General features: G+C 44.5%; 1 protein-coding gene across 1 annotated transcript in view; it reads left to right on the top strand.

The window, feature by feature from the left end:
* Positions 1–24,816, top strand: part of SLC16A2 (solute carrier family 16 member 2) — a 323,490-nt gene that overhangs the window by 286,406 nt on the left and 12,268 nt on the right. Inside the window, exons 2-4 of the mRNA XM_063937186.1 lie at positions 5,819–5,963; positions 14,556–15,015; positions 16,071–16,214. Of these exons, the coding sequence (XP_063793256.1) occupies positions 5,819–5,963; positions 14,556–15,015; positions 16,071–16,214 (749 nt within the window). The remainder of the gene's footprint in view (positions 1–5,818; positions 5,964–14,555; positions 15,016–16,070; positions 16,215–24,816) is intronic.

Genomic DNA, 24,816 nt, shown 5'->3' with positions numbered 1-24,816 from the left:
AGGGACAGTATTTTATTGACTATAGAGCATTTAAGATTCCAAACGGCACAAAGGTGTATTGCCGTATAAAGGAAGAGGAGTTATTTGGGGTCGGTCCATCGGACCTGGTGGCCACGGCAACTGCTGGAAAATCCACCGTTTTTACCCTAAGTTACATCTCTGCAGAAAAAGACACCGTCTTTTCAGCCTCAGTCCTTTCGTCCCTATAAGAGTCATATCTGCCCAGGGATAGAGGAAAGGGAAGAAGACTGCAGCAGGCAGCCCATTCCCAGGAACAGAAGCATTCCACCGCTTCTGACAAGCTCTCAGCATGACGCTGAGACCGTACAGGACCCCTGGATCCTACAAGTAGTATCCCAGGGGTACAGATTGGAATGTCGAGACGTTTCCCCTTCGCAGGCTCCTGAAGTCTGCTTTACCAAGGTCTCCCTCCGACAAGGAGGCAGTATGGGAAACAATTCACAAGCTGTATTCCCAGCAGGTGATAATTAAATTACCCCTCCTACAACAAAAAAAGGGGTATTATTCCACACTATATTGTGGTACTGAAGCCAGAAGGCTAGGTGAGACCTATTCTAAATCTAAAAAAATTTGAACACTTACAAAGGTTCAAATCAAGATGGAGTCACTCAGAGCAGTGATAACGAACCAGGAAGAAGGGGACTATATGGTGTCCCGAGACATCAGGGATGCTTACCTCCATGTCCCAAATTTGCCCTTCTCACTAAGGGTACCTCAGGTTCGTGGTACAGAACTGTCACTATCAGTTTCAGACGCTGCCGTTTGGATTGTCCACGGCACCCCGGGTCTTTACCAAGGTAATGGCCGAAATGATGATTCTTCTTCGAAGAAAAGGCGTCTTAATTATCCCTTACTTGGACGATCTCCTGATAAGGGCAAAGTCCAGGGAACAGTTGGAGGTCGGAGTAGCACTATCTCGGATACTGCTACAACAGCACGGGTGGATTCTAAATATTCCAAAATCGCAGCTGATCCCGACGACAAGTCTCCTGTGCTTAGGGATGATTCTGGACACAGTCCAGAAAAAGGTTTTTCTCCCGGAAGAGAAAGCCAGGGAGTTATCCGAGCTAGTCAGGAACCTCCTAAAATCAGTGCATCATTGCACAAGGGTCCTGGTAAAAATGGTGACTTCCTACGAAGCAATTCCATTCGGCAGATTTCACGCAAGAACTTTTCAGTGGGATCTGCTGGACAAATGGTCCGGATCGCATCTTCAGATGCATCAGCGGATAACCCTATATCCAAGGACAAGGGTGTCTCTCCTGTGGTGGGTACAGAGTGCTCATCTTCTAGAGGGCCGCAGATTCGGCATTCAGGATTGGATGCTGGTGACCACGGAGGCCAGCCCGAGAGGCTGGGGAGCAGTCACACAAGGAAAAAAAAAAAAAAAAAAAATTTCCAGGGAGTGTGATCAAGTCTGGAGACTTTTCTCCACATAAATATACTGGAGCTAAGGCTAAATTTATAATGCTCTAAGCTTAGCAAGACCTCTGCTTCAAGGTCAGCCGGTATTGATCCAGTGGGAAAAACATCACGGCAGTCGCCCACGTAAATAGACAGGGCGGCACAAGAAGCAGGAGGGCAATGGCAAAAACTGCAAGGACTTTTCGCTGGGCGGAAAATCATGTGATAGCACTGTCAGCAGTGTTTCATTCCGGGAATGGAAACTGGGAAGCAGACTTCCTCAGCAGGCACGACCTCCACCCGGCAGAGTGGAAACTTCATCGGGAAGTTTTCCACATGATTGTAAACCGTTGGGAAATACCAAAGGTGGACATGATGGCGTCCCGTCTGAACAAAAAACGGGACAGGTATTGCGCCAGGTTAAGAGACCCTCAGGCAATAGCTGTGGACGTTCTGGTAACACCGTGGGTGTACCAGTCGGTGTATGTGTTCCATCCTCTGCTTATCATACCTAAGGTACTGAGAATTATAAGACGTAGAGGAGTAAGAACTATACTCATGGCTCCGGATTGGCCAAGAAGGACTTGGTACCCGGAACTTCAAGAGATGCTCACAGAGGACTTATGGCCTCTGCCGCTAAGAAGGGACTTGTTTCAGCAAGTACCATGTCTGTTCCAAGACTTACCGCAGCTGCGTTTGACGGCATGGCGGTGGAACGCCGGATCCTAAGGGAAAAAGGCATTCCGGAAGAGGTCATTCCTACCCTGGTCAAAGCCAGAAAGGAAGTGACCGCACAACATTATCACCACATGTGGAAAAAATATGTTGCGTGGTGCGAGGCCAGAAAGGCCCCACGAAGAAATTTCAACTCGGTCGATTCCTGCATTTCCTGCAAACAGGAGTGTCTATGGGCCTCAAATTGGGGTCCATTAAGGTTCAAATTTCGGCCCTGTCGATTTTTCTTCCAGAAAGAATTGGCTTCAGTTCCTGAAGTCCAGAAGTTTGTCAAGGGAGTATTGCATATACAACCCCCTTTTGTGCCTCCAGTGGCACTGTGGGATCTCAACGTAGTTCTGGGATTCCTCAAATCACATTGGTTTAAAACCAGTCAAATCTGTGGATTTGAAGCATCTCACATGAAAAGTGATCATGCTCTTGGACCTGGCCTGGACCAGGCGAGTGTCAAATTGGTGGTTTTTTTCTCAAAAAAGCCCATATCTGTTTGTCCATTTGGACAGGGCAGAGCTGCGGACTCGTCCCCAGTTCTCTCCCTAAGGTGGTGTCAGTGTTTCACCTGAACCAGCTTATTGTGGTGCCTTGCACCTACTAGGGACTTGGAGGACTCCAAGTTGCTAGATGTTGTCAGGGCCCTGAAAATATACCGTATTTTTCGGACCATAAGACGCACCGGACCATAAGACGCACCTAGTTTTTAGAGTAGCATACACACACACACACACACACACACTGACAGTACCAGTGGTTCCCTGCGTCTCCTGAGAAGGGAGGAGGTAGGGAGGAGGTGGGGGGGAGCGGGGGAGTCACATGACGCCGGCTCTGCTGCTGAGATGTGGCCGCTCTGCTGATGACGGCACAGCAGCAGCAGCATCCAGGACCCGCCGCTACCCGCCAGCCGCCGCTACCCGACAGGAGGGAGGAGGTATGAGGGAGTGGGGGAGTTACATGACGCTCTGCTGATGACGGCGCAGCAGTAGCATCCAGGACCCGCCGCTACCCGCCAGCCTCCGCTACCCGCCGGCCGCCGCCACTACCCGCTACCCGCAAACGTCTTATTCGCTCCATAAGACGCACATACTTTTCCCCCCACATTTTTGGGGAGAAAAAGTGCGTCTTATGGTCCGAAAAATACGGTAGGTTCCAGGACGGCTGGAGTCAGGAAAACTGACTTGCTGTTATCCTGTATGCACCCAACAAACTGGGTGCTCTTGCTTCTAAGCAGACTATTGCTAGTTGGATGTGTAATACAATTCAGCTTGCACATTTTGTGGCAGGCCTGCCACAGCCAAAATATGTAAATGCCCATTCCACAAGGAAGGTGGGCTCATCTTGGGCGGCTGCCCGAGGGGTCTCGGCTTTACAACTTTGCCGAGCGGCTATTTAGTCAGGGGCAAACACGTTTGTAAAATCCTACAAATTTGATACCCTGGCTAAGGAGGACCTGGAGTTCTCTCATTCGGTGCTGCAGAGTCATCCGCACTCTCCCGCCCGTTTGGGAGCTTTGGTATAATCCCCATGGTCCTTTCAGGAACCCCAGCATCCACTAGGACGATAGAGAAAATAAGAATTTACTTACCGATAATTCTATTTCTCGGAGTCCGTAGTGGATGCTGGGCGCCCATCCCAAGTGCGGATTATCTGCAATACTTGTACATAGTTACAAAAATCGGGTTATTATTGTTGTGAGCCATCTTTTCAGAGGCTCCGCTGTTATCATACTGTTAACTGGGTTCAGATCACAGGTTGTACAGTGTGATTGGTGTGGCTGGTATGAGTCTTACCCGGGATTCAAAATCCTTCCTTATTGTGTACGCTCGTCCGGGCACAGTATCCTAACTGAGGCTTGGAGGAGGGTCATAGGGGGAGGAGCCAGTGCACACCACCTGATCCTAAAGCTTTACTTTTTGTGCCCTGTCTCCTGCGGAGCCGCTATCCCCCCCCCATGGTCCTTTCAGGAACCCCAGCATCCACTACGGACTCCGAGAAATAGAATTATCGGTAAGTAAATTCTTATTTTTTCCACTGCCCAATACCAGTGTTCTTTGGCCCATCGAATACGTTTTACTTTATTTACAGACCTCAACAATGGTTTTCTGCAAGCTATGCATCTGTTAACTGTATCAACTGATACTGAAATTTGTCTGATTTTATTGAGTTGCTCTTTAATTGTAGTTGCTGGAAGTCTTTGGTTTTGCTTACTTATTACAATAATGTATTTATCTCCACTTTTTGATGTACACCTAGTCCAGAATGATTTTTAGTCATGTGTGTACCTGTTTCTTTGTATCGAGCTAATGTATACGTTACACTAGACCATGGAATTTTTACTTTTTTTTTAGCAATTTGTTGATGAGTATAGTATAGCCTTCTTCAGAAAGAGTTTGAATGTTGCCATGCAATTCAAGTGAATATTCGTATTTACTTTATTTTGAAAATGTTATGCTTATTATTTATTTTAACACCATAGAAAAGGAAATTTAAAAAAGTAAGACATAAAATATTCAATTAATAGAAATATATTGTATATAAAAAATATTATTGAATAAAATGAATCAACATAAATACAAACATACATACCAGATTTATTAATAAACAACTTTAAATTACATACTTTAGCATATCAAATAGTATTGTTGCATAAAGGAAATAACAGTAGGTTCATCATAACAGAATAATGAGCACTGTATCCAAAAAGTAAAGATGTCAAATGATGAAGACATAGGCCCTAATTCAGACCTGATTGCTGTTGTGCAAAATCGCACAGCAACAGAATGGTGCGAAAATTTCGATCGCTAGGCGTACACAAGGTGATTGACAGGAAGCGGACGTTTGTCGATTGTAACTGGCCGTTTTCTGGGAGTGTCAGGATAAAAGCAGGCGTTCCCAAGCGTTTTCATGGAGGGTGTGTGACATCAGCTCCGGCCCCGATCAGCCTGATTCTATCGCACTGTAGGAGTAAGTCTTCGGGTATGCACAGACTGGAAAAAACACTTGCACGGGGTGGGATTTCACTCTATTGGCGCTGGCTATCTGATCGCAGACCTCTCCAAAAACGCAAAGGAGCGATCAGGACTGAATTAGGCCCATAACCCAATAATTATAACTGCTTGCTGAAAACTATTATGGACATCTGTATATCAGAATAGAATATTGTAGGATCACCTAATCGTTACATTGATTGAAGAATCCTACATTAGATTTATATTTAAGATTCTATATTATCCCTTTACATGATAATTGTCTCAGTCATAACCAGTCCTGGACTATGTTTACTCTGCTGTTAGACTGAATTTGGTGGCCATATCAGAGCTATTCAATTGTTGCTTCAATCAGACAACCATTAGTAGTTAAGGCACCTGACAGCTCCAGATATAGCTCTTAAATTATGGTCTTTTTAACATTTTTTTTTCTCGCACCTCCGAAGGCAGCAAAAAAAAAATGTGACTGGCGCTGCTAATGGGCACCTGGTAGGAGTAACAATTTAACAGATCAGATAGATGACCATTTCTATAGATGTCCAGTAGGGGAGCGCAAGAAACCATTAAATCAGACCCATTGTGCCTGGTACAGTGTAAGCAGTCATGGTGTATACAAGCATATGGCATCATAGCTATAAGCACACAGGTGGGTAACCAGCTCTGTCTTTCTCTTGCAGCTTGGGTCGGTTCTCTGGCCATGGGAATGATCTTCTTCTGCTCTCCAGTAGTGAGCATCTTCACAGATAGGCTGGGCTGCAGGAAGACCTCGTCTGGAGGAGCTGCATTGGCTTTCATTGGACTGTTATCCAGCTCATTCACCAAGTATGATCATTATACATCACATGACATACACACTGTGTTTCCATTCTGCTTTTCTGGAGCAGAAAACTTGGGCCCGTAGCATTTTGCTTGTGGTATAGGTCAGGTTTTACATTTATAGCACACTAACATGAAAACATTTTGCTTCATATTATCCCTCTGCGGCACAGCCTATTTAGTTACAGATCTGTCACACCTTTGTCCTCTTATTCTTACGGTAGCTACCTATCAATTATTTCATACACTTCTCATTACTAGGCCATACCACAGAATATCAAGTTTAGAGGATCATTAATCATGACATACTGTATATAGTAAGTAGGACTGACGGCTCTTCAAGGGGATTATAAAATAAAAGCAAAAAGAGTGTCTTTTTAAAGAATTCTGCAAGCAGACTTTATAACATCCTCAGAAAAAGATATAGAGGCATATTTCTGAAACAAATTTTGCCAGAAATCACAGAAAATGTCTCTTTTTGGGGGATAGCCCCCTCGCACCCAAATAATATTGCCTAGTTACATGCACAGCAGAGTAGTGATGATCAGCAATATGCACAACAGCAAACGTATCCAGTTACACACCGGTGGTAAAGCCCAGAATGTACTAACTGTATTACTCGGCCATGGTGATAACCAGTGTTATGCTAGCAACAATGCCCAGCATTACGTTACTTGTTGATGTGAAGTAATATGCTACTATTAATGTCAGTAAAGCCACTGTCCTTTAATATGCTAGTAGAATTGTCCAGTAATATATTCTATAGGTAAACATGTACAGCAGCACAGGCGGTGTAATGGTTAACATTACTGCCACACAGCACTGAGGTCATGGGTTTGATTCCCACCGTGGCCCTAACTGTGTGGAGTTTGTATATTCTCCCTGTGCTTGCATGGGTTTCCTTCGGGTACTCCAGTTCCCTCCCACAATCCAAAAACCTACTGGTAGGTTAATTGGCTCCCTACAAATTAACCTTATCGTGTATGCGTGTACTGTACATGTGGCAGGGAACATAGATTGTAAGCTCCACTGGGGCAGTAACTGATGTGAATGGCCAAATATTCTCTGTAAAGCGCTGCAGAATGTGTGCGCTATATACACTGCTCAAAAAAATAAAGGGAACACTAAAATAACACATCCTAGATCTGAATGAGTGAAATATTCTTATTAAATACTTTGTTCTTTACATAGTTGAATGTACTGACAACAAAATCACACAAAAATTATCAATGGAAATCAAATTTATTAACCCATGGAGGTCTGGATTTGGAGTCACACTCAAAATTAAAGTGGAAAAACACACTACAGGCTGATCCAACTTTAATGTAATGTCCTTAAAACAAGTCAAAATGAGGCTCAGTAGTGTGTGTGGCCTCCACGTGCCTGTATAACCTCCCTACAATGCCTGGGCATGCTCCTGATGAGGTGGTGGATGGTCTCCTGAGGGATCTCCTCCCAGACCTGGACTAAAGCATCCGCCAACTCCTGGACAGTCTGGTGCAACGTGGCATTGGTGGATGGAGCGAGACATGATGTCCCAGATGTGCTCAATTGGATTCAGGTCTGGGGAACGGGCGGGCCAGTCCATAGCATCAATGCCTTCGTCTTGCAGGAACTGCTGACACACTCCAGCCACATGAGGTCTAGCATTATCTTGCATTAGGAGGAACCCAGGGCCAACCGCACCAGCATATGGTCTCACAAGGGGTCTGAGGATCTCATCTCGGTACCTAATGGCTGTAAGGCTACCTCTGGCGAGTACATGGAGGGCTGTGCGGCCCCCCAAAGAAATGCCACCCCACACCATTACTGACCCACTGCCAAACCGGTCATGCTGGAGGATGTTGCAGGCAGCAGAACGTTCTCCTTGGCATCTCCAGACTCTGTCACATGTGCTCAGTGAGAACCTGCTTTCATCTGTGAAGATCACAGGGCACCAGTGGCGAATTTGCCAATCTTGGTGTTCTCTGGCAAATGCCTAACAACCTGCATGGTGTTGGGCTGTAAACACAACCCCCACCTGTGGACGTTGGGCCCTCATACCACCCTCATGGAGTCTGTTTCTGATCGTTTGAGTAGACACATGCACATTTGTGGCTTGCTGGAGGTCATTTTGCAGGGCTCTGGCAGTGCTCCTCCTGTTCCTCCTTGCACAAAGGCGGAGGTAGCGGTTCTGCTGCTGGGTTGTTGCCCTCCTACGGCCTCCTCCATGGCTCCTGATGTACTGGCCTGTCTCCTGGTAGCGCCTCCATGCTGTGGACACTACGCTGACAGACACAGCAAACCTTCTTGCCACAGCTCGCATAGATGTGCCATCCTGGATGAGCTGCACTACCTGAGCCACTTGTGTGGGTTGTAGACTCCGTCTCATGCTACCACTAGAGTGAAAGCACCGCCAGCTTTCAAAAGTGACCAAAACATCAGCCAGAAAGCATAGGAGCTGAGAAGTGGTCTGTAGTCACCACCTGCAGAACAAATCCTTTATTGGGGGTGTCTTGCTAATTGCCTATAGTTTCCACCTGTTGTCTATTCCATTTGCAAAACAGCATGTGAAATTGATTGTCAATCAGTGTTGCTTCCTAAGTGGACAGTTTGATTTCACAGAAGTGTGATTGACTTGGAGTTACATTGTGTTGTTTAAGTGTTCCCTTTATTTTTTGGAGCAGTGTATATGACTGGTAATAATAAATAATACATTGATATGCCAGTAGTTTTATCAAGTGACATGCCAGTACTGGTCATATGCCCTACATAAAGGTAAATATGGCAATTAATTACCAGACATGTGGCAACAAAAGTAATGGCCAAAACTTTGAATTTGGTAGTGTGGCCAAGTAATGTGACTGCAATAGTAAGCCTACAGTTCTACTCATAGTCAATAACACCACAATATCCTCAGTCCTACAGCAGCTGTGTAGGTATAAGCCTTGACACTCCTCTCTCTGTCCCTCCTCATTTCCAGTTTCTATCAAAATCCTGGCACCTGTAAAACATCAGCAGGTTATGCCCTCTCTTATACAAGACACAACTACAATTGGAATCTACTCACTTGCTATCTCCCACCTTGGGGTATCCAATTAGAGGCAAAGAAACTGATGCTTTTCCTGATGTTTCCCCCAGATTTTTTTACAGGCTATCCAATTTGGTCACCTGTGGAAAAAAAATACATTATCTCCAGAAATCACACAGGTTCAGTGAAACCTGTGTGTTTTCGGTAGAAACAGCCCCGTATTCGGATGAAAACGGGGCTGTTTCCGGGGATTTGGTTTTGCCCCCCTGATGCAAGTAAAACAAAATCCCTGATAAACTGAATCTTGCAACGACTTATTGGGGCTAATTGGACAGCCCCCAGTGGGACAATTAGCTGCGGTAATTAACCGCGGCTAATTGGACACGCCGCTTGTCTATTGTAATATCCTTCTCGTTGGCATTCTCACCATTTTATCTCCACTTTTATCCATAATAAATGCTGATGCAAATTTAATCTCGCACTGATCCACACTACCTATACAGTACAGAATTTTATTAAACAGTCTCACCAACACCTACAAAATCTTCAACAGCACAGTACCTTCCTACATCTTTCCTGCTCTTTTTCAAACTTGTCTACAGGAATCCTCCAGTGCAGCTACCTAAATTCCCCACTATGGCTTACCAGATGCTCTTCCAGCCTCCAAAGTTTTAAAATGCAATCTAAAAATCCATAAATTCCTAAATACAAAGCTGTAAATACAAATGCCACTAACTCCCATACCTAATGGCAATTGCTACTCATGTACTAATTGGTTATTTCACTGTGTCGGAATCTGGGAGGAGGGAGCATGGTGATTTCCATTCTGGACATGTTGATCCGCAGATAGCATTGGAAAGAGTTTCAATTTGCTATGGGAATTAGAGAAGAGCGGTTCCGGTTCTCTGGAATTTCCCATTCCAAGCCAGGATCCGAGTCCGGCTTTGGACTTTCCACCTTACTTGGATCCCAAAGCGAGGCTAAACCTCATCTTCCCGCTGTCGGATTCACACGGGTTTTGGATTCTATAAAGGTCCCCCGGGGATCGGCGCCATCTTCACTCCGTCTGTGGAGAGTGTACTAGATGAACGTGTCCATCTCAGTACTGTTTTTTCTGGCGTGGGGCAGGTGTTCTGCCTGCTGTATCGGTCCAGGGGTGCTCTGTCTGTTGTATCAGTCCAGGGGTGCTCTGTCTGTTGTATCAGTCCAGGGGTGCTCTGTCTGCTGTATCAGTCAGGGGTGACCTGTCTGCTATATCAGTCCAGGGGTGCTTTGCCTGCTGTATCAGTCCAGGGGTGCTCTGTCTGTTGTATCAGTCCAGGGGTGCTCTGTCTGTTGTATCAGTCCAGGGGTGCTCTGTCTGTTGTATCAGTCCAGGGGTGCTCTGTCTGTTGTATCAGTCCAGGGGTGCTCTGTCTGTTGTATCAGTCCAGGGGTGCTCTGTCTGTTGTATCAGTCCAGGGGTGCTCTGTCTGCTGTATCAGTCAGGGGTGACCTGTCTGCTATATCAGTCCAGGGGTGCTTTGCCTGCTGTATCAGTCCAGGGGTGCTCTGTCTGTTGTATCAGTCCAGGGGTGCTCTGTCTGTTGTATCAGTCCAGGGGTGCTCTGTCTGTTGTATCAGTCCAGGGGTGCTCTGTCTGTTGTATCAGTCCAGGGGTGCTCTGTCTGTTGTATCAGTCCAGGAGTGCTCTGTCTGTTGTATCAGTCCAGGGGTGCTCTGTCTGCTGTATCAGTCAGGGGTGACCTGTCTGCTATATCAGTCCAGGCGGGGTGCTCTGTTTGCTGTATTTGAAAGGGGTGCTCTGCTTTATCATTCCAGGCAGGGTGCTCTGTCTGCTGTATCAGTCCAGACGGAGTGCTCTCTCTGCTGTTTTTGAAAGGGGTGTTCTGCTGTATCAGTCCAGGGGTGCTCTGTCTGCTGTACCTGAAAGGGGTGTTAAGTCTGCTGTGTTAGTCCAGGCGGGGTGCCCTGTCGGCTGTATCAGTTCAGGTGTGCTCTGCCTGCTGTATCTGAAAAAGGGGTGTTCTTTCTGCTGTATCTTTAAAGGGGTGCTCTGCTTTATCAGTCCAGACGGGGTGCTCTGTCTGCTGTATTTGAAAGGGGTGCTCTGCTGTATCGGTCCAGGTGGGATGCTCTGCTGTATGAGTCCAGGCGGGGGTGTTCTGTCTGTTGTATCTGAAAGGGGTGCTCTGTCTGCTATATCTGAAAGAGGTGATCTGTTCCTCCGTCCAGGTGCTCCGCCCCAGTGTAAAACTAAAATAATAAAAGCTAAAAACAAAAAGCCTAAAATTATAATTATAAAAAATATATATATTTTTTTTTTGTTTGTTTGTGCTATACTCCAGTGTACTATACAGTTTTTATTTTATTTTCATAAGTATTGTGACACTGCCGGCCAGACCACAGTATATTATTTCCTACGCATACACGTATTGTTAAACGCTGTTGGTGAAGGTCAATCACAGTGTTTGACTACCATTTCTGACTCATACACGTATTGTGCGACACTGTTGGTGAAGCTATACCACAGTGTGTAATAATATATATTTCTGACTCATTTTTGCGACACTGTCAGTGAAGCTAAACCGTAGTGTGTAATAATATGTATTTCTGATTCATTTGTGCAACACTGTAGCCGCCGGTGTGAGATATAAAAAAAATAATACATATTTCTGACTCATTTGTGAGACACTGTTGCTGTACCCCACTTCGTGTTGATAGAAATGCAGGACAAACAATTAAAAGATCAGAACCCACTTACTACTACTAGTGCTGAAGCTGTTGCCACTTATCATGACAATGCAAGTCTATCAACGTCATCAGCTAAGGCTGATGAACAATGGCGTAGAGGGCATGTCAAATCAAAAAAGGAATATTTTACAATGATAAATAAAAAAAAAAAGTAAAGTTTGCCGAAATGAAACGTAGAAATTGGCAATATGCCATTCACTACATGAAGTGGCCAGGAATGGCTAAGGCCTTGGCCTGTGTTTGTGACTGGTGGTCCTGCATCTCATAATGATGATGTAAGCCTTCCTCCCTGTAGAAGAGTGAAAAAAATTAAACTTGTTAAGGCACAAGAACCAAATATGCGTTCAGAAATATTACCAATCCCCAAGGGAAATGCAGGACAAACAATTAAAAGATCAGAACCCACTTACTACTACTACTAGTTCTGAAGCTGAAGTTCAAGTGTGTCCGCGGTTGCGATGTGTAAGCCTGACTTTTCCAATACTGTATGAGAAGAGGAGGCTCTTTCCACCATTTGCAAGCACTCTGCAAGTGTTGGGAGGAGAAGCGCCAGTCTTCATGCTGACATTGAGATTGAGGATGTCACTGTAGAAGTACACCAGGAGGAGAAGGATATTGGTGTAGCTGGTGCTAATGAGAATGTTGACGATGAGGATTTTGATGATGGGGATGTGGTTTGTATAAATAAGGCACCAGTGGAGACAGTTGTTGTCCATGGTAAGAAAAAGACCATTGTCATGTCTGGGCAAAAGACAAAAAAATCCACCTCTTCAGTGGAATTATTTCTTCCCAGACAATAACTATCTAGCCATCTGTAGCCTTTGTAAAGCCATTGTAAGTAGAGGTAGCGACCTAAACCACCTAGGAACCTCCTCCCTGTTACGCCACTTGATGCGCATACATCACAAGTTGTTGACACATTCAGAAACTTGAGTGCTATGCCTACTGCTGCTGCTGCTGTTGCTGCTGGGACTTGATCTTCATCCCAGAAGGGGACCAGGAAGACTACTTGTAGCTTAACAAAACAATTGACTGTTCAACAATCCTTCGCAAGGAAGATGAAGTATGACAGCAGTCACCCAGTTGCAAAGCCTATTACTGAGGCCATAACAACTATGCTGGTGTTAGACGTGCATCCAGTATCTGCCATTAGTGCAGTGGGATTTAGACAGTTGATTGATGTACTGTGTTCCCAGTACCAAGTCCCATCTAGATTCCACTTCACTAGACAAGCAATTCCTGGCCTGTACAAGGACATTAAAAAAGTGTTATTAGTGTCCTCATAAATGCTGTTGTACCCACAGTCCATTTAACCTTGGATATGTGGACAAGTAGAACAGGGCAAACTAAAGACTGCATGACTGACAGCCCACCGGGTAGATGTATTGCCTTCCGCAGCAGCAACATCAGCAGCATCTCACAAATGCCAACTCATTCAGAGGCAGGCTATGCTGTGTATCACCGGTTTCAGTAAAAGGCACACCGCCGAGAACCTTTTAGAAAAACTCAGGGAAATCATTGCACAATGGCTTACACCACTTGGACTCTCCTCAGGATTTCTGATATCTTACAATGCGACCAATATTGTGAGAGCATTAAGGGGCAGATGAATTAAGCCTGGAGAAGTAATAAAGCACCAGCCAATCTATACGGGTTTGAAAAATGTCTGTTATTGGGTAATTGGTGCGTTATCACCTTCCACTTATCGCTTCATTCTCCTTCAGGGTCAGGCTTCACTAATCTACGTGCCTGTAGATTAGTGAAGAATTGTCCAATATGAAGCAAAGATTGGTGCCGAACTGTAAAGAAGTGTTAACTGGATATTGTAGACAAAGATGAATAACTGTGAAGACTTGTTACTGACGCTTAAAGGCTGAACTGGAGAACTGTGAAGAATTGTCTTTGAATGATGCAAAAACGTAGATACAATACTGAAAGAAGTACTTGCAGGTTGTGATGATTATACTTGAAACACTGTGAAGAACTGCAGCGAAGACAACGGTGAAGAATGGGTTAAATGAGAGATGAGCAAACGAGGACCAGGATTAAGTAGAAACTTCCACAGGCTGTGTGATTATAGCAGGCAGTCACTGAACGAACAGGGTAACTTCTCACGGGACTCCTGGAATCCACTTGTTGCCACTTGGAGAGCGATTGACTGGCAGCACAGCAGGGAGCTGGTGGATCACTTGTGGTGAAGGCTGCAGGCAGACCTCTGGGAGCGGAGGCGATATCAGGACCACTGGAATCACACAGAAATTCACAGGGAGAGCACAGAGCTTAGGTTACAGAGTAACTACAACAAAGCACTGGCCAAGAGTGAAATAATCCCAGCCTACTTATATGCAGCACAGGCACGGGATTGGCTAACACAGGTGCTGCATTTGGTCTCCAACATGGCCACCTCCTATACTGCAGGCACACACACAGGCGCCTCCGGCTATTAGGTCCCCGCACTCCCGACACCCAGAACCTGCATCACCTCTGCCACTGACCCCCTGCTGCGTCCCCACACGGCCGCACAGCACCGCGCGCAACCGCGCCAGCAACGGACGGACCCCAGGACCCCCAGCAGTGAGTGACCGGTTTGTGACACTAAATTGACGTAGTAAAGTAAATGTGTGGGTAGCATCAGGGATGATCAACCTTTAGCAGAACCATTATGACTAAAAGCACTATTCCAGGATGATGAATACATCATAGTCAGAGATTAGCTGAAGTAAAATGTTGTATTACAGCAACAGGTTTAGTTCTGAAAGCATTTTATTCCCGAAATAGAGTAGCCAAATTAATATTTTGATTTATTTTCTTTCTTTCTTTTTTCCCTCCAACAGGTCCCTCGGTGTCCGATATTTCACTTATGGGATACTCTTTGGATGTGGCAGTTCTTTTGCGTTCCAGCCCTCCCTGGTTATTCTCGGGCACTACTTTAAGAAGCGTCTAGGACTTGCGAATGGCATTGTGGCTGGTGGCAGTTGCGTGTTCACAATGTGCCTTCCTTTCTTGCTGAAGACGATGGGAAAAGCTATTGGGTTGGCACACACATTTCAAGTGCTCAGTGCTTTCATGTTCATTCAGATATTCCTCTCTCTCACCTTTAAGCCTCTTTTACCCCCACCAATTGATTTTAATAAAGAGAAGGAGAAGGTGGCAGGAAGAAGTAAAGCACAGCAGTGTATGGCACATACCCGGAAATATTTCAACATGCAAGTGTTCCGTAGAAAGACGTATAGAATCTGGGCATGCGGTATAGCCACCACTGTTCTGGGATATTTTGTTCCTTACATACATCTGGTAAGTGACTATTACTAATGATCACAACATAGTTCTATGTCATGGCTATACCTAGAGTGATGCGACAAATAGTGTTGCCCAAGAGGCAGAGCCAATGGGATGGCATGGCTGCCTGTTCCTTGCCCCAGCTGTAGCAGCCCCTAAAGATGGGCATGTGGTTCCTTTCTGCATACAGCAAGTTCAGTTCTGCTGTTGTGGTGAAAAGGGATTATAGAGGTGCTGGTACTGTGGAGGTTATGCCGATTAGATGAGGAGCCAGTGGGAGTGAGGGTGGCAGGGCATATTATAATAGAGTACTGGTGGGAACAGGAGGTGGGGGTGGGGTTTGCTTTAGTACCACAGAGAGCCCAAGGAAGCAGCCTGGCCAGCCCAGGATCCTGGAATGTCCAGGTATGGCGCTACTTTGAATAAATAAACCTAGCATATGTACCGATGACTGCCAATATTTCCCCCTAAAACTGCCTGTGTTCATTAGCATATATAAGTCACTAAGGTATTCTGTGACCACGTAAAGGCATAAGGCTGTAGGGCTAAGTCATGAAACTCAGAGGTGACTTGGAACAATGTTGAAGTAGAAGGAAAATCACACCTATTACCCATGCTAATTTAATACTGAAGTGGGTGCATCATAATACACTATTTATACAGATATTAATTACATGAGTTTAAATACAATTTATTAAATATATGTAAGTGGTGAAATCTTATATATACATTGAGTTTGCATGTTTTAACTTGTAGCTGTTGTTCAAATTTTTCTGACAAGGTGACATGATATACATCAGGGGTGGGGAACCTGTGGCTCTCCAGCTGTTGTTGAACTTCACATCCCAGCATGCCCTGCAACAGTTTCAACATGACCAAATAGCAAAACTGAAGCAGGGCATGCTGGTATGTGTAGTTCAGCAACAGCTGGCGGGCCAAAGGTTCCCCACCCCTTATATACTTATTTGTCATAAACATGCTTGGAATGTCACACATCGTGATTTATTTACAATACATTTACGAATACATTTGCATACTCATCTTGTATTCACTTATTTTCTATTTCCCAGATAAAGTTTGTAGAACAAAGATTTAAAGATAACTCGGGGGAGTGGATACTCTTAGTTTGTATTGGAGCAACATCTGGCATTGGTCGCCTTGCATCTGGCAAAATCGGGGACTGTATTCCTGGTCTGAAGAAGGTTTACCTGCAGGTACTGGAGATGCTGCAATTTCTAATGTCAGACTATGTGAAAGGCTAAAGATTATTTTTAGCTGTACTATAAAACATACACTTGCTTACATGTAATAGAGCTGTATAAATCTTAAACCCTGACGATAAACTGTAGTAGCAAGCTACATTTGTATAAACGTGTTTTTTTTTTTTTTTTATAACATCATTGTTCTACTGTCCATGTAAAGTGGATTTGTAGTATAGAAACCGTTTGGACCACTTGCCTGGTGTATTTAAATCTCCACGTCTTCCTGTACATTTTTATATAGAGAGCAGATTAATTACATTTGAATAATTAGTGCTGTATCTAGATATGATATACATACTCCTCTCCAATATGTATACACTTTGTTTTAGAGCAGTTCTGGAATGAATGCTTATTGTTTTTACATTAAAAGAACATTATTACATAGAAACATAGAATTTGACGGCAGATAAGAACCTCATGGCCGTATAGTCTGCCCCTTTTTTATCCTTTAGGTAACATCAACCCAGTATTATATTTCTCCTTTTCTTTCTCCTATGTTGCTCTTTTCTTATATTCTTTTATTTTTCTTTCTACAATTATGCTAGTGAGTGATGTGTTATAAAAAGCCTCTGTTACTGTTAGTACACTAGTGCAAACACAGGCAGTAGCTTAATGCTTATTTAACAAAAGCGAAACCATAGCAACCACTTTTTGTTGGGATCTGGTGCAAATCAGGATAATGAGTCATCCTGACAATGCAGATGTCAGTCGGATTTGTTGTTCTACAAGTTTTCTGCCTGTTTTCATTTTGTGTTTTTGGTGGCTATTTTTACCCTGGAACAAGCACAGAATATGTAGTATGTATACATTATAGTCAGATAGGTGCACACAGATAGCAAGCATGAAATAACTCGGTGGGGAAGGACATTAGTGGTTTAAGGATGCTGTTTGTATTCACAGATTTTTAAAGTGATGCAGAATTTAGATTGTCATTGTTATATCATGTCCATGCATTTCTTCAGGACCAATAGAACCATGCCACAATTATGTAGAAATGTGCTGCAGTGACAGCCAGTGTAGCTGCAATGTTGTATCTCATGGAAATGAAATAACAACATACAGTAAATCATAGAAATAAATGTGCAACATACTAAGGGCAGGATGTACTAACCAATGGCGATACATCCTGGCACATATTGCATTCTTACTAAAAGCATATGTACTGTACTAACATATGTGATTAGTACCTCAAAGGACAGATCTCCCGATCAGAGCTGTCCTATGCGATCACTAGCGGTCACTGTTTATAACCCGGAAGTCCAGTGATATGGGCAGCTGCTGGTGATGCTGGGAGGGATCCGATCGGTTACCTCTCAGGAAGGATGCGGAAAGAAGCCCATAGGCATCATAGGATAATGCCAGCAAAAGTTGTCGCTACACTCTGCAGCAAGCCCAGGGCTTAGTACATATGGAAATGTGGTTAAAACCCTGAAAATGGGGTATTTACCGCATTTTAGTACATCCCGCCCTAAATGAGTTCAACAGCATTTAAAAATCTGTGACAACAAAATACAAATTAATTATTAGAAAAGCTAACGCTTCATGGTAGAACCAGATTACCAACAAGGCAGTGTAAGCGGCCACCTAGGACCCTGGGGCCCCAGTGGGCCTGCCTGCAACCTTCTCTGCTGCCAGCAACAGTATGTACAGTAGTGGTGAGTGCTTTTATTTAACAATATTAGTTGGCACCACGCAGCTCACGAATAAAGCTGTAGTGACACACTGTGGGCCGGAGTGACACGGGGGGGAGCGGGTGTGGTACGTGGGGGACTCCAATAGACTTCTCTTATGCTTTTATGTAGATATCGCATAATCTCACAACATGGAGTCAAATTAGCAGGCAAACGCTGATCTCTCTAAAAACAGTCTGTAAACCACGCTTTCCGCATGCATGCAGAGGTGTTGGAGTGAGAGCTTTTAATTTAGTAGAAATAAAGAAATAAAGTAGCTTCAGCATCCTCTAAGCATACAGCCAGATATATTCCACATGAACAGATTACAGTCATTTATTGGTAGGCACATCTGCTCCTGCAGGGATGGTGCAAGGATACTAGGTGCCCTAGGCAAGGATTCATCATGTCCCACAGAAGTCCAGCATGTCACTAATGCCCCCCCCCCCCCCTGCAAATTATATGAAACCACACCTCTCAGAACACACTGGACAGTTGCACCTTTGGATGTGGAGGATGAGCAGATTTCTTCGCGTGCATCCTATGCTGTCTCTGAGCATGTAAAGCTGGCATCATGTAAAGTATGTGATCTGTGACAGCAGTAGATAGACTAATGGGATGGGGGCACATTCCTGTTGCAAAATTAGAAGCAAGTTTCAGATTATAATCTCACCACCGATAACACCAATACAGAGTATTAGGGCCCTATTTAAAAATGCGACATAATCCCTTTAGCACGCACAGAAGAGTTATGTCCTCCTCTCCATATTCAACAAACAGCAGTAAACTAAGATTACTGCTGTTGGTCACTGTATCGCTTATGCCATCAATAGATGCAAGAGCAATAGGGCCTCCATTGCCGTTAGTGGCAACACAGAGAAGTCTTCCAGGACGTGCCAGGTGAAAGAGTCTTGCGCACGCGCGGATTAATCCTTTGTGCATGTGCATGACTCTGCAGCCCATCACTGACAACATTAGGCTACCAGCAACAGTGAGGAAGATGCCGTCAGGGAGGGGGATGTTGCTGGAGCTCTCTGTACTTGCCAGAGAGATAATTAATGATGAATACCAGTCAAAATACTAAACAAAACATGTTGCTGGTATTATGACTTTGTTAAATGGGGCCCTAAATCCTAGTTGGAATCTGAAAAATTTAGAAGTGTAGCACATGGCTATTAGACACTGTTGACAGTGATCTCAATGCGTTTGAAATGTGCAAACTGAATGAGCACAAGGGTGTAGCTACCATAGTTGCGGGCAGTGCAGCTGCTATGGGGCCCAGAGCTGAGAGGGGCCCATCTTCCCTGTCAAAGTTACATGTACCCTAAACATTTTCCACCATTGGAGGTACATAGTGGCACAAATGTTTTCCGTGGGGCTTAAAAATTTCTACTTTTTGCCCCTGGACCCTCTTTGTAATGTGGCTTAAAATGAACTGGAGAGCACAATATTGTGGCAAGATATGAACTGTCACTGTATGTCATAATGTGAAATGTGGGTACTGTGTGGCATGTGTACTGGCAGCACTACAATATGGCATAATGTGAATTAGGGCACTAAGATGGCTCATAAAATAAACTAGGGCGCTACTGTGGGGCATAAAATTAACTTGGGCACTACTATGAGGAATAACATTAACTAAGGCACTACTATGGTTCACAATATGAACTAGGACATTACTATGGGCATACAATTAACACCTGTGGAGAGGTGTCTCTCTAGAAGCATTGGGACAGGGGCCCTTTCAAAATGTTGCTATGGGGCCCCCAAAGCTCTGGCTACGCCCCTGAATGAGCATATAAAATATGTATAAATGTGAAAACATAAGAATAGAAAAAGGAAAATAAATATACATTAAACTAAACACAGATGAAATAATATAAAACAATAGTGTTAATGCTAGGGTGAATTGCGGTCAGGGCGCCAGCTGGCAAGGGAGTACTTCTGTGCGTGTCATTGTCGTATATGCTCCCGAAAACAGTCCATGGCCACTCTGGGTGGAGCATGGTCTCATGATATGACACATGTTCATCACTTTTGGGCGTATGCCCAGCACTTATGGACATGCGGGACTGCCCCCAAGCTCTCACTTCCCTGTGGCGCGTGCACACTGCACCTATTCACTGGCAGTGAGCGCTACACCATAACTTTTCCCACCCAGGGGACACTGCGGCCCGTGGGTGGGCTCAGAAAAGGGCGCCGCCATAAGTGCCGGGCACATTTTGCCATTTTAAAATGAGGCACGGCGCAGCCTAATGGGAACACTAGAACAGTAGACTTATATAGGGTCTGATGCATACCTTCCAACTTTTCAATGTTTAAAATCGGGACCCTCGCGCGGTTAAGCCACTTGTTACCTGAGAAGGGGGGGTGGCCTCTGATGGGAGGGGCGTGGCTTCTGCTGAGTGGGCATGGCCTTGCGGCGTCAACCAGTTTTTCTTCATTTCGGGGTCATGCCCAGCACTCCCCAAGCAGCTAGGCAGCCCCCGGCTCACCTCCCATCACTGAGTACATGCCATGCGCACAGTATGTATTTAGAGATCACTCGCTGCTTTGCAGAGCAGCAGGTGATCAAAGGCTCCCCCAACTGTGACCCACGGGTGGGACAGCGGGACAGTGTCTGAATAGTGTGACTGTCCCACTGGAATCGGGTCAGTTGGGATGTATGCTGGTGTACGGTGAGAAATATGTCTTGGGCACTTCAGGGGGTGGTGCTGGGCTTCTACGTCATTCTCCTAATGTAGATACATGGTCATGAGTGAAGGTCTTCTGAAGCTTTGACGATTTGGAATTGCAAGTTTCTAAATCATACCTAAAAGTGATAGAATTTTGGTACTGTATTTTTCACAGCTGTTTCTCTATTGTGGTATGCTGGTTAAAAAGCTTGAGGGATTGCTTGTTGTTTGATCGCTGCTGCCTGAAGATATGTACATTATAATATGGAGGCATTCAATTGCTGGCGGGAAATTTAAAAAAAAACACCCGTGGCGCAGGGTTTTCCCATACCTATGAGGTTTTACTATTCAGTTAAGTGACTGTAAAGGAGATGCAGTGATTTCTATTGAAATTGTTGCATCTTTTGTTTTTCGCACCTCCAGATCAAGTAGATTTTTTCCTGAACTTGTTAATTTTAGAAAAATCACCGGTACATGCCCTGGCTCCCTGGCGGCACCCCCTTCACCCTCCAAACAATTGGAAGTTTTTCAATTAGCTTAATTAGTCTGTAATTACTCAACTTCCAAAGTGGTGTATACTACTCCAGTGTCGGTTACTGTGTCCTCTCAACCCTTCTCTGTCCACGCACCCAGATCCAGCACCTGCAGCATATGGCCAGTTACTATGGGCTGGCCCCTCCTCTGGGACCAGCCCTGCGCCCTTCTTATCTCCCACTTCAAATATTCCTCACCTCTTTCCCCTCAGTTATCCCTTCGTCCCCTGCAGCACCCCACCCCCAGATAGTAGTTAGATAGAGATATCTACATAAATAGAGATATATTTATTTCTGTCAGGTAGGAGGTGTGGCAGGTAAGTTTATCTGCCCCTGAAAGGGTGACATTCAGCAATTTAGAGGCACCAAAATGAAATGAAGTCTTCACACAGTCACACTGCCATCTAAAAATAAACGTTGTGCGCCCATTATTGTACAATAACTTACACAGGCTGCACCTGTTTGTGGAAAAGAAAACAGTGAGGTGAAAAACTTTGCGTACCTTGCGCCCAATTTTGGATTACCAAGGGTATGCGTGCTCGCAATACCCGCTGTATCCAGTGTCAAAAAATGGTTGCAGTGTTTTCAGCTCTGATACTCGCCTCTCTAGTTGTCTCCATGGCTCCCGGTGTCTCCCCTCTATCTTCATACTGGGAGTCTCTGGGGCTGCTGGGAGATGTAGTTCTCCCAGATGCAGCCTCGGGGGTCTGAAAATGCACGGGGTGGGGGTCACATACACGCACTCAGTAGTGATTTTATGTGCGGGCAATCATGGCATGCACCCGAAGGGCAGGGCCGCAGACACCCCGCAGGTGCCCGATGCCCGCACCCTGGATGCAGCAGGCTGCGTGGGCAACCACTGCAGCAGACACCATTGTGGGAGACCGTCCGACGCTATAGGTCCCACTTGACCTCTAGCGTTTGTCTCCCTGCTCTCCAGACGCTAGAGGTTAAGTGGGACCTCTAGCAGCTGACTGTCTTTCTCAATGGTGTCAGCGTCAGCGGGCGACCATGCAGCCCACTGCGTCTGCTGCAGGGGGTGTGCATGTGGCGGCGGGAGAAGATGTAGAAATGCATCTTCTCCCATGCAAACCCCATGGCAACGAGCAGGATACCCTGTGGCAATAAGTAGGAAACCCTGTGACAACAAGCAGGAGACCCCTGGATACAAGCATAGAACCCATAGTATGAAACCCCTGACAATAAGCATGAGCCCCTGGCAACAAGCAGGTAATTTAATGGGAATTATGGTGTGTAGCATAATATGTAATGGGCATTATGGTGTGTTGTATAAGTTGTAATGTGTGTTACAGTGTGTGGCATAACATGTAATGAGCATTACGGTGTGTGGCATAAGTTGTAATAGGCATTGGAGTTTGTATATTCTCCCCGTACTTGCGTGGGTTTCCTCCGGGTACTCCGGTTTCCTCCCACAATCCAAAAATATACTGGTAGGTTAATTGGCTCCTAACAAAATTAATCCTTGTGTGTGTGTGTGTGTGTGTGTGTGTGTGTGTGTGTGTGTGTGTGTGTGTGTGTGTGTGTGTGTACATGTGGTAGGGAATATAGATTGTAAGCTCCAGTGGGGAAGGGACTGATGTGAATGGACAATTATTCTCTGTAAAGCGCTGCGGAATATGTGTGCGCTATATAAATAACTGGTAATAAATAAATTACGGTGTGTGGCATAATGTAATGGTCATTACAATGTGTGGCATAATGTGTAATGGGCATTATGGTGTATGGCATAATGTGTAATGGGCATTACAGTGTGTGGCATAATGTGTAATTGGTATTACAGTGCGTGGCATAAGTTGTAATAGGTATTACAGTGTGTGGCATAATGTGTAATGGGCATTATGGTGTGTGGCATAATATGTAATCGGCATTACGGTGTGAGGCATAACATTTAATTGGTGTTATGGTGTGTGGCATAACATGTAATGGGCGTTATGGTGTGTGGCATAATGTGGAATCGGCATTACGCGTTATGGGCAATACCATATGGAAGAAAAATGACAAATAATGTAAAGGGCATGAATCAGGTTTTTTTTTCTTCCCCACTCTGCTTTTGTTTTTCCTGTGTTGTATAAGGGGCTCTATCTGGTGTAATGTGTATAAGGGGTAATACTGTGTGGTGTAATGGAAATTGGTGTTATTCTGTGGCCACGCCCCTTCCCAATGAAACCATGCCCCTATTTTTTTGACACACACCCTCGGTACACACTAATCCTGGTTTGAACAGGGACGGGGAGGGGGGGAGAAGGGTGTCCAGATCCCAGCGCTGGGCTTCGGACAGTGAGTAGTTATTGCCTAATTAAGCTAATTGGAAATTTCTAGTTGCTTAATTAGTCCTCAGGGGGGTGCCGTCGGGGGGAGGCCCACTGATTTTTTTCCCCTAGAGTAAGTCTCACTGATTTTTCGTAAAGTTAACGATTTTAGGAAAAAACAGACTTGCTCTGGGGGTGCATGAACAAGTCTCATTTTCTCTCTTCTAATTGAATAGGAAAATCCTGCAGCTGTGGGTAAAAGCACACGCCACGTGACGTGGTATTTTTAAATTTCCCACCATCAATTGAATATTCCCAATAGAAAGACAGCAAATTAACTTTATTACTGATTAGCAATAATCGCTGAGAAATAATTGTATTAAAGAACAGTGTTTGGACGCATACACACACAGAATTTATTTATAAATATAACTATTTTTGGTACCTTGTGTATAAAATCAGGGAAATTAACAAGTTTATGTTTTAGAGCAGTTTATACTGTTTTACCTACAGTACATTTACAACCACTGAAAATTGCTTTGATGACATGTTCATCAATGTGAACTTTTCAGAGACTTATCTGTGAAAACACTGTGTTTCCAATGCACTTTCTACCAGCATTGCCTTGTAGCCAAGGAACATTGATAAATAGCCTTGGATTGGTTAGGATTTTTTGTCTCCATTTGTTGTTAACCCAGGCAGATTGTGAATATTAACTTTTATGTTGTGCAGCTGTTGCATTGTAATTTATAGGGTAACATTCATTTCTTTATCCAGCGTTACAACATATAGAAGGTCCCTGCTGGATTTTGGAAATGAAGTGCTACGTTTAGCAAGTTTCTTGGCCAGCCAAAGCCTGAGGTTTTATAAGAATCTGTACAGGTTACAGGAAATGTTATTCCGCTGACGTGTAATGGGTCTAGAGCCCAGGCCCTATATAACAAGGCCTTTAAATCATGACATGTGGGTATAGACAGCAGAGTATTTGATTGGTTTTCAATTCCCCAGAAATAACTGAATATTCATTAAAAATATATTTCATGTTGGGAAAATAAACACACAGGGTAATAAATCAGTGCTGTGTATAGTTTGACGCATGAAGGCGAACAGTTTTGTGTGAAGTATGAATACCAGCTGATCGGAGAGTGCAGTCATACCATGGTAGCACAGTAATTCTAGTTATCGCCTTATAGTAATTAGTTATTATGAAATAATTTATAGGATTTTTGTTTGTAAATTGTAACCCCCATTTAAATCATGCACATGTCCTGTGCTGTCCATCTTAGCAATAATATATTGTATTTACCTTGGTTTCGGTTCAATTCTGTCCGATGAACAACGGCTGCTTATCAGTGGTTTGTTCTTAACTCTTTTCTTTGTCTCAGGAATGTTGCAGTTGTTTTCCT

The sequence above is a fragment of the Pseudophryne corroboree genome, chromosome 8 (assembly GCF_028390025.1).
Source record: "Pseudophryne corroboree isolate aPseCor3 chromosome 8, aPseCor3.hap2, whole genome shotgun sequence".
In the NCBI taxonomy this organism is placed as follows: Eukaryota; Metazoa; Chordata; class Amphibia; order Anura; family Myobatrachidae; genus Pseudophryne; species Pseudophryne corroboree.
The sequence above is the reverse complement of the archived record's forward strand: the minus strand, read 5'-3'. Positions and strand labels throughout refer to the sequence as shown.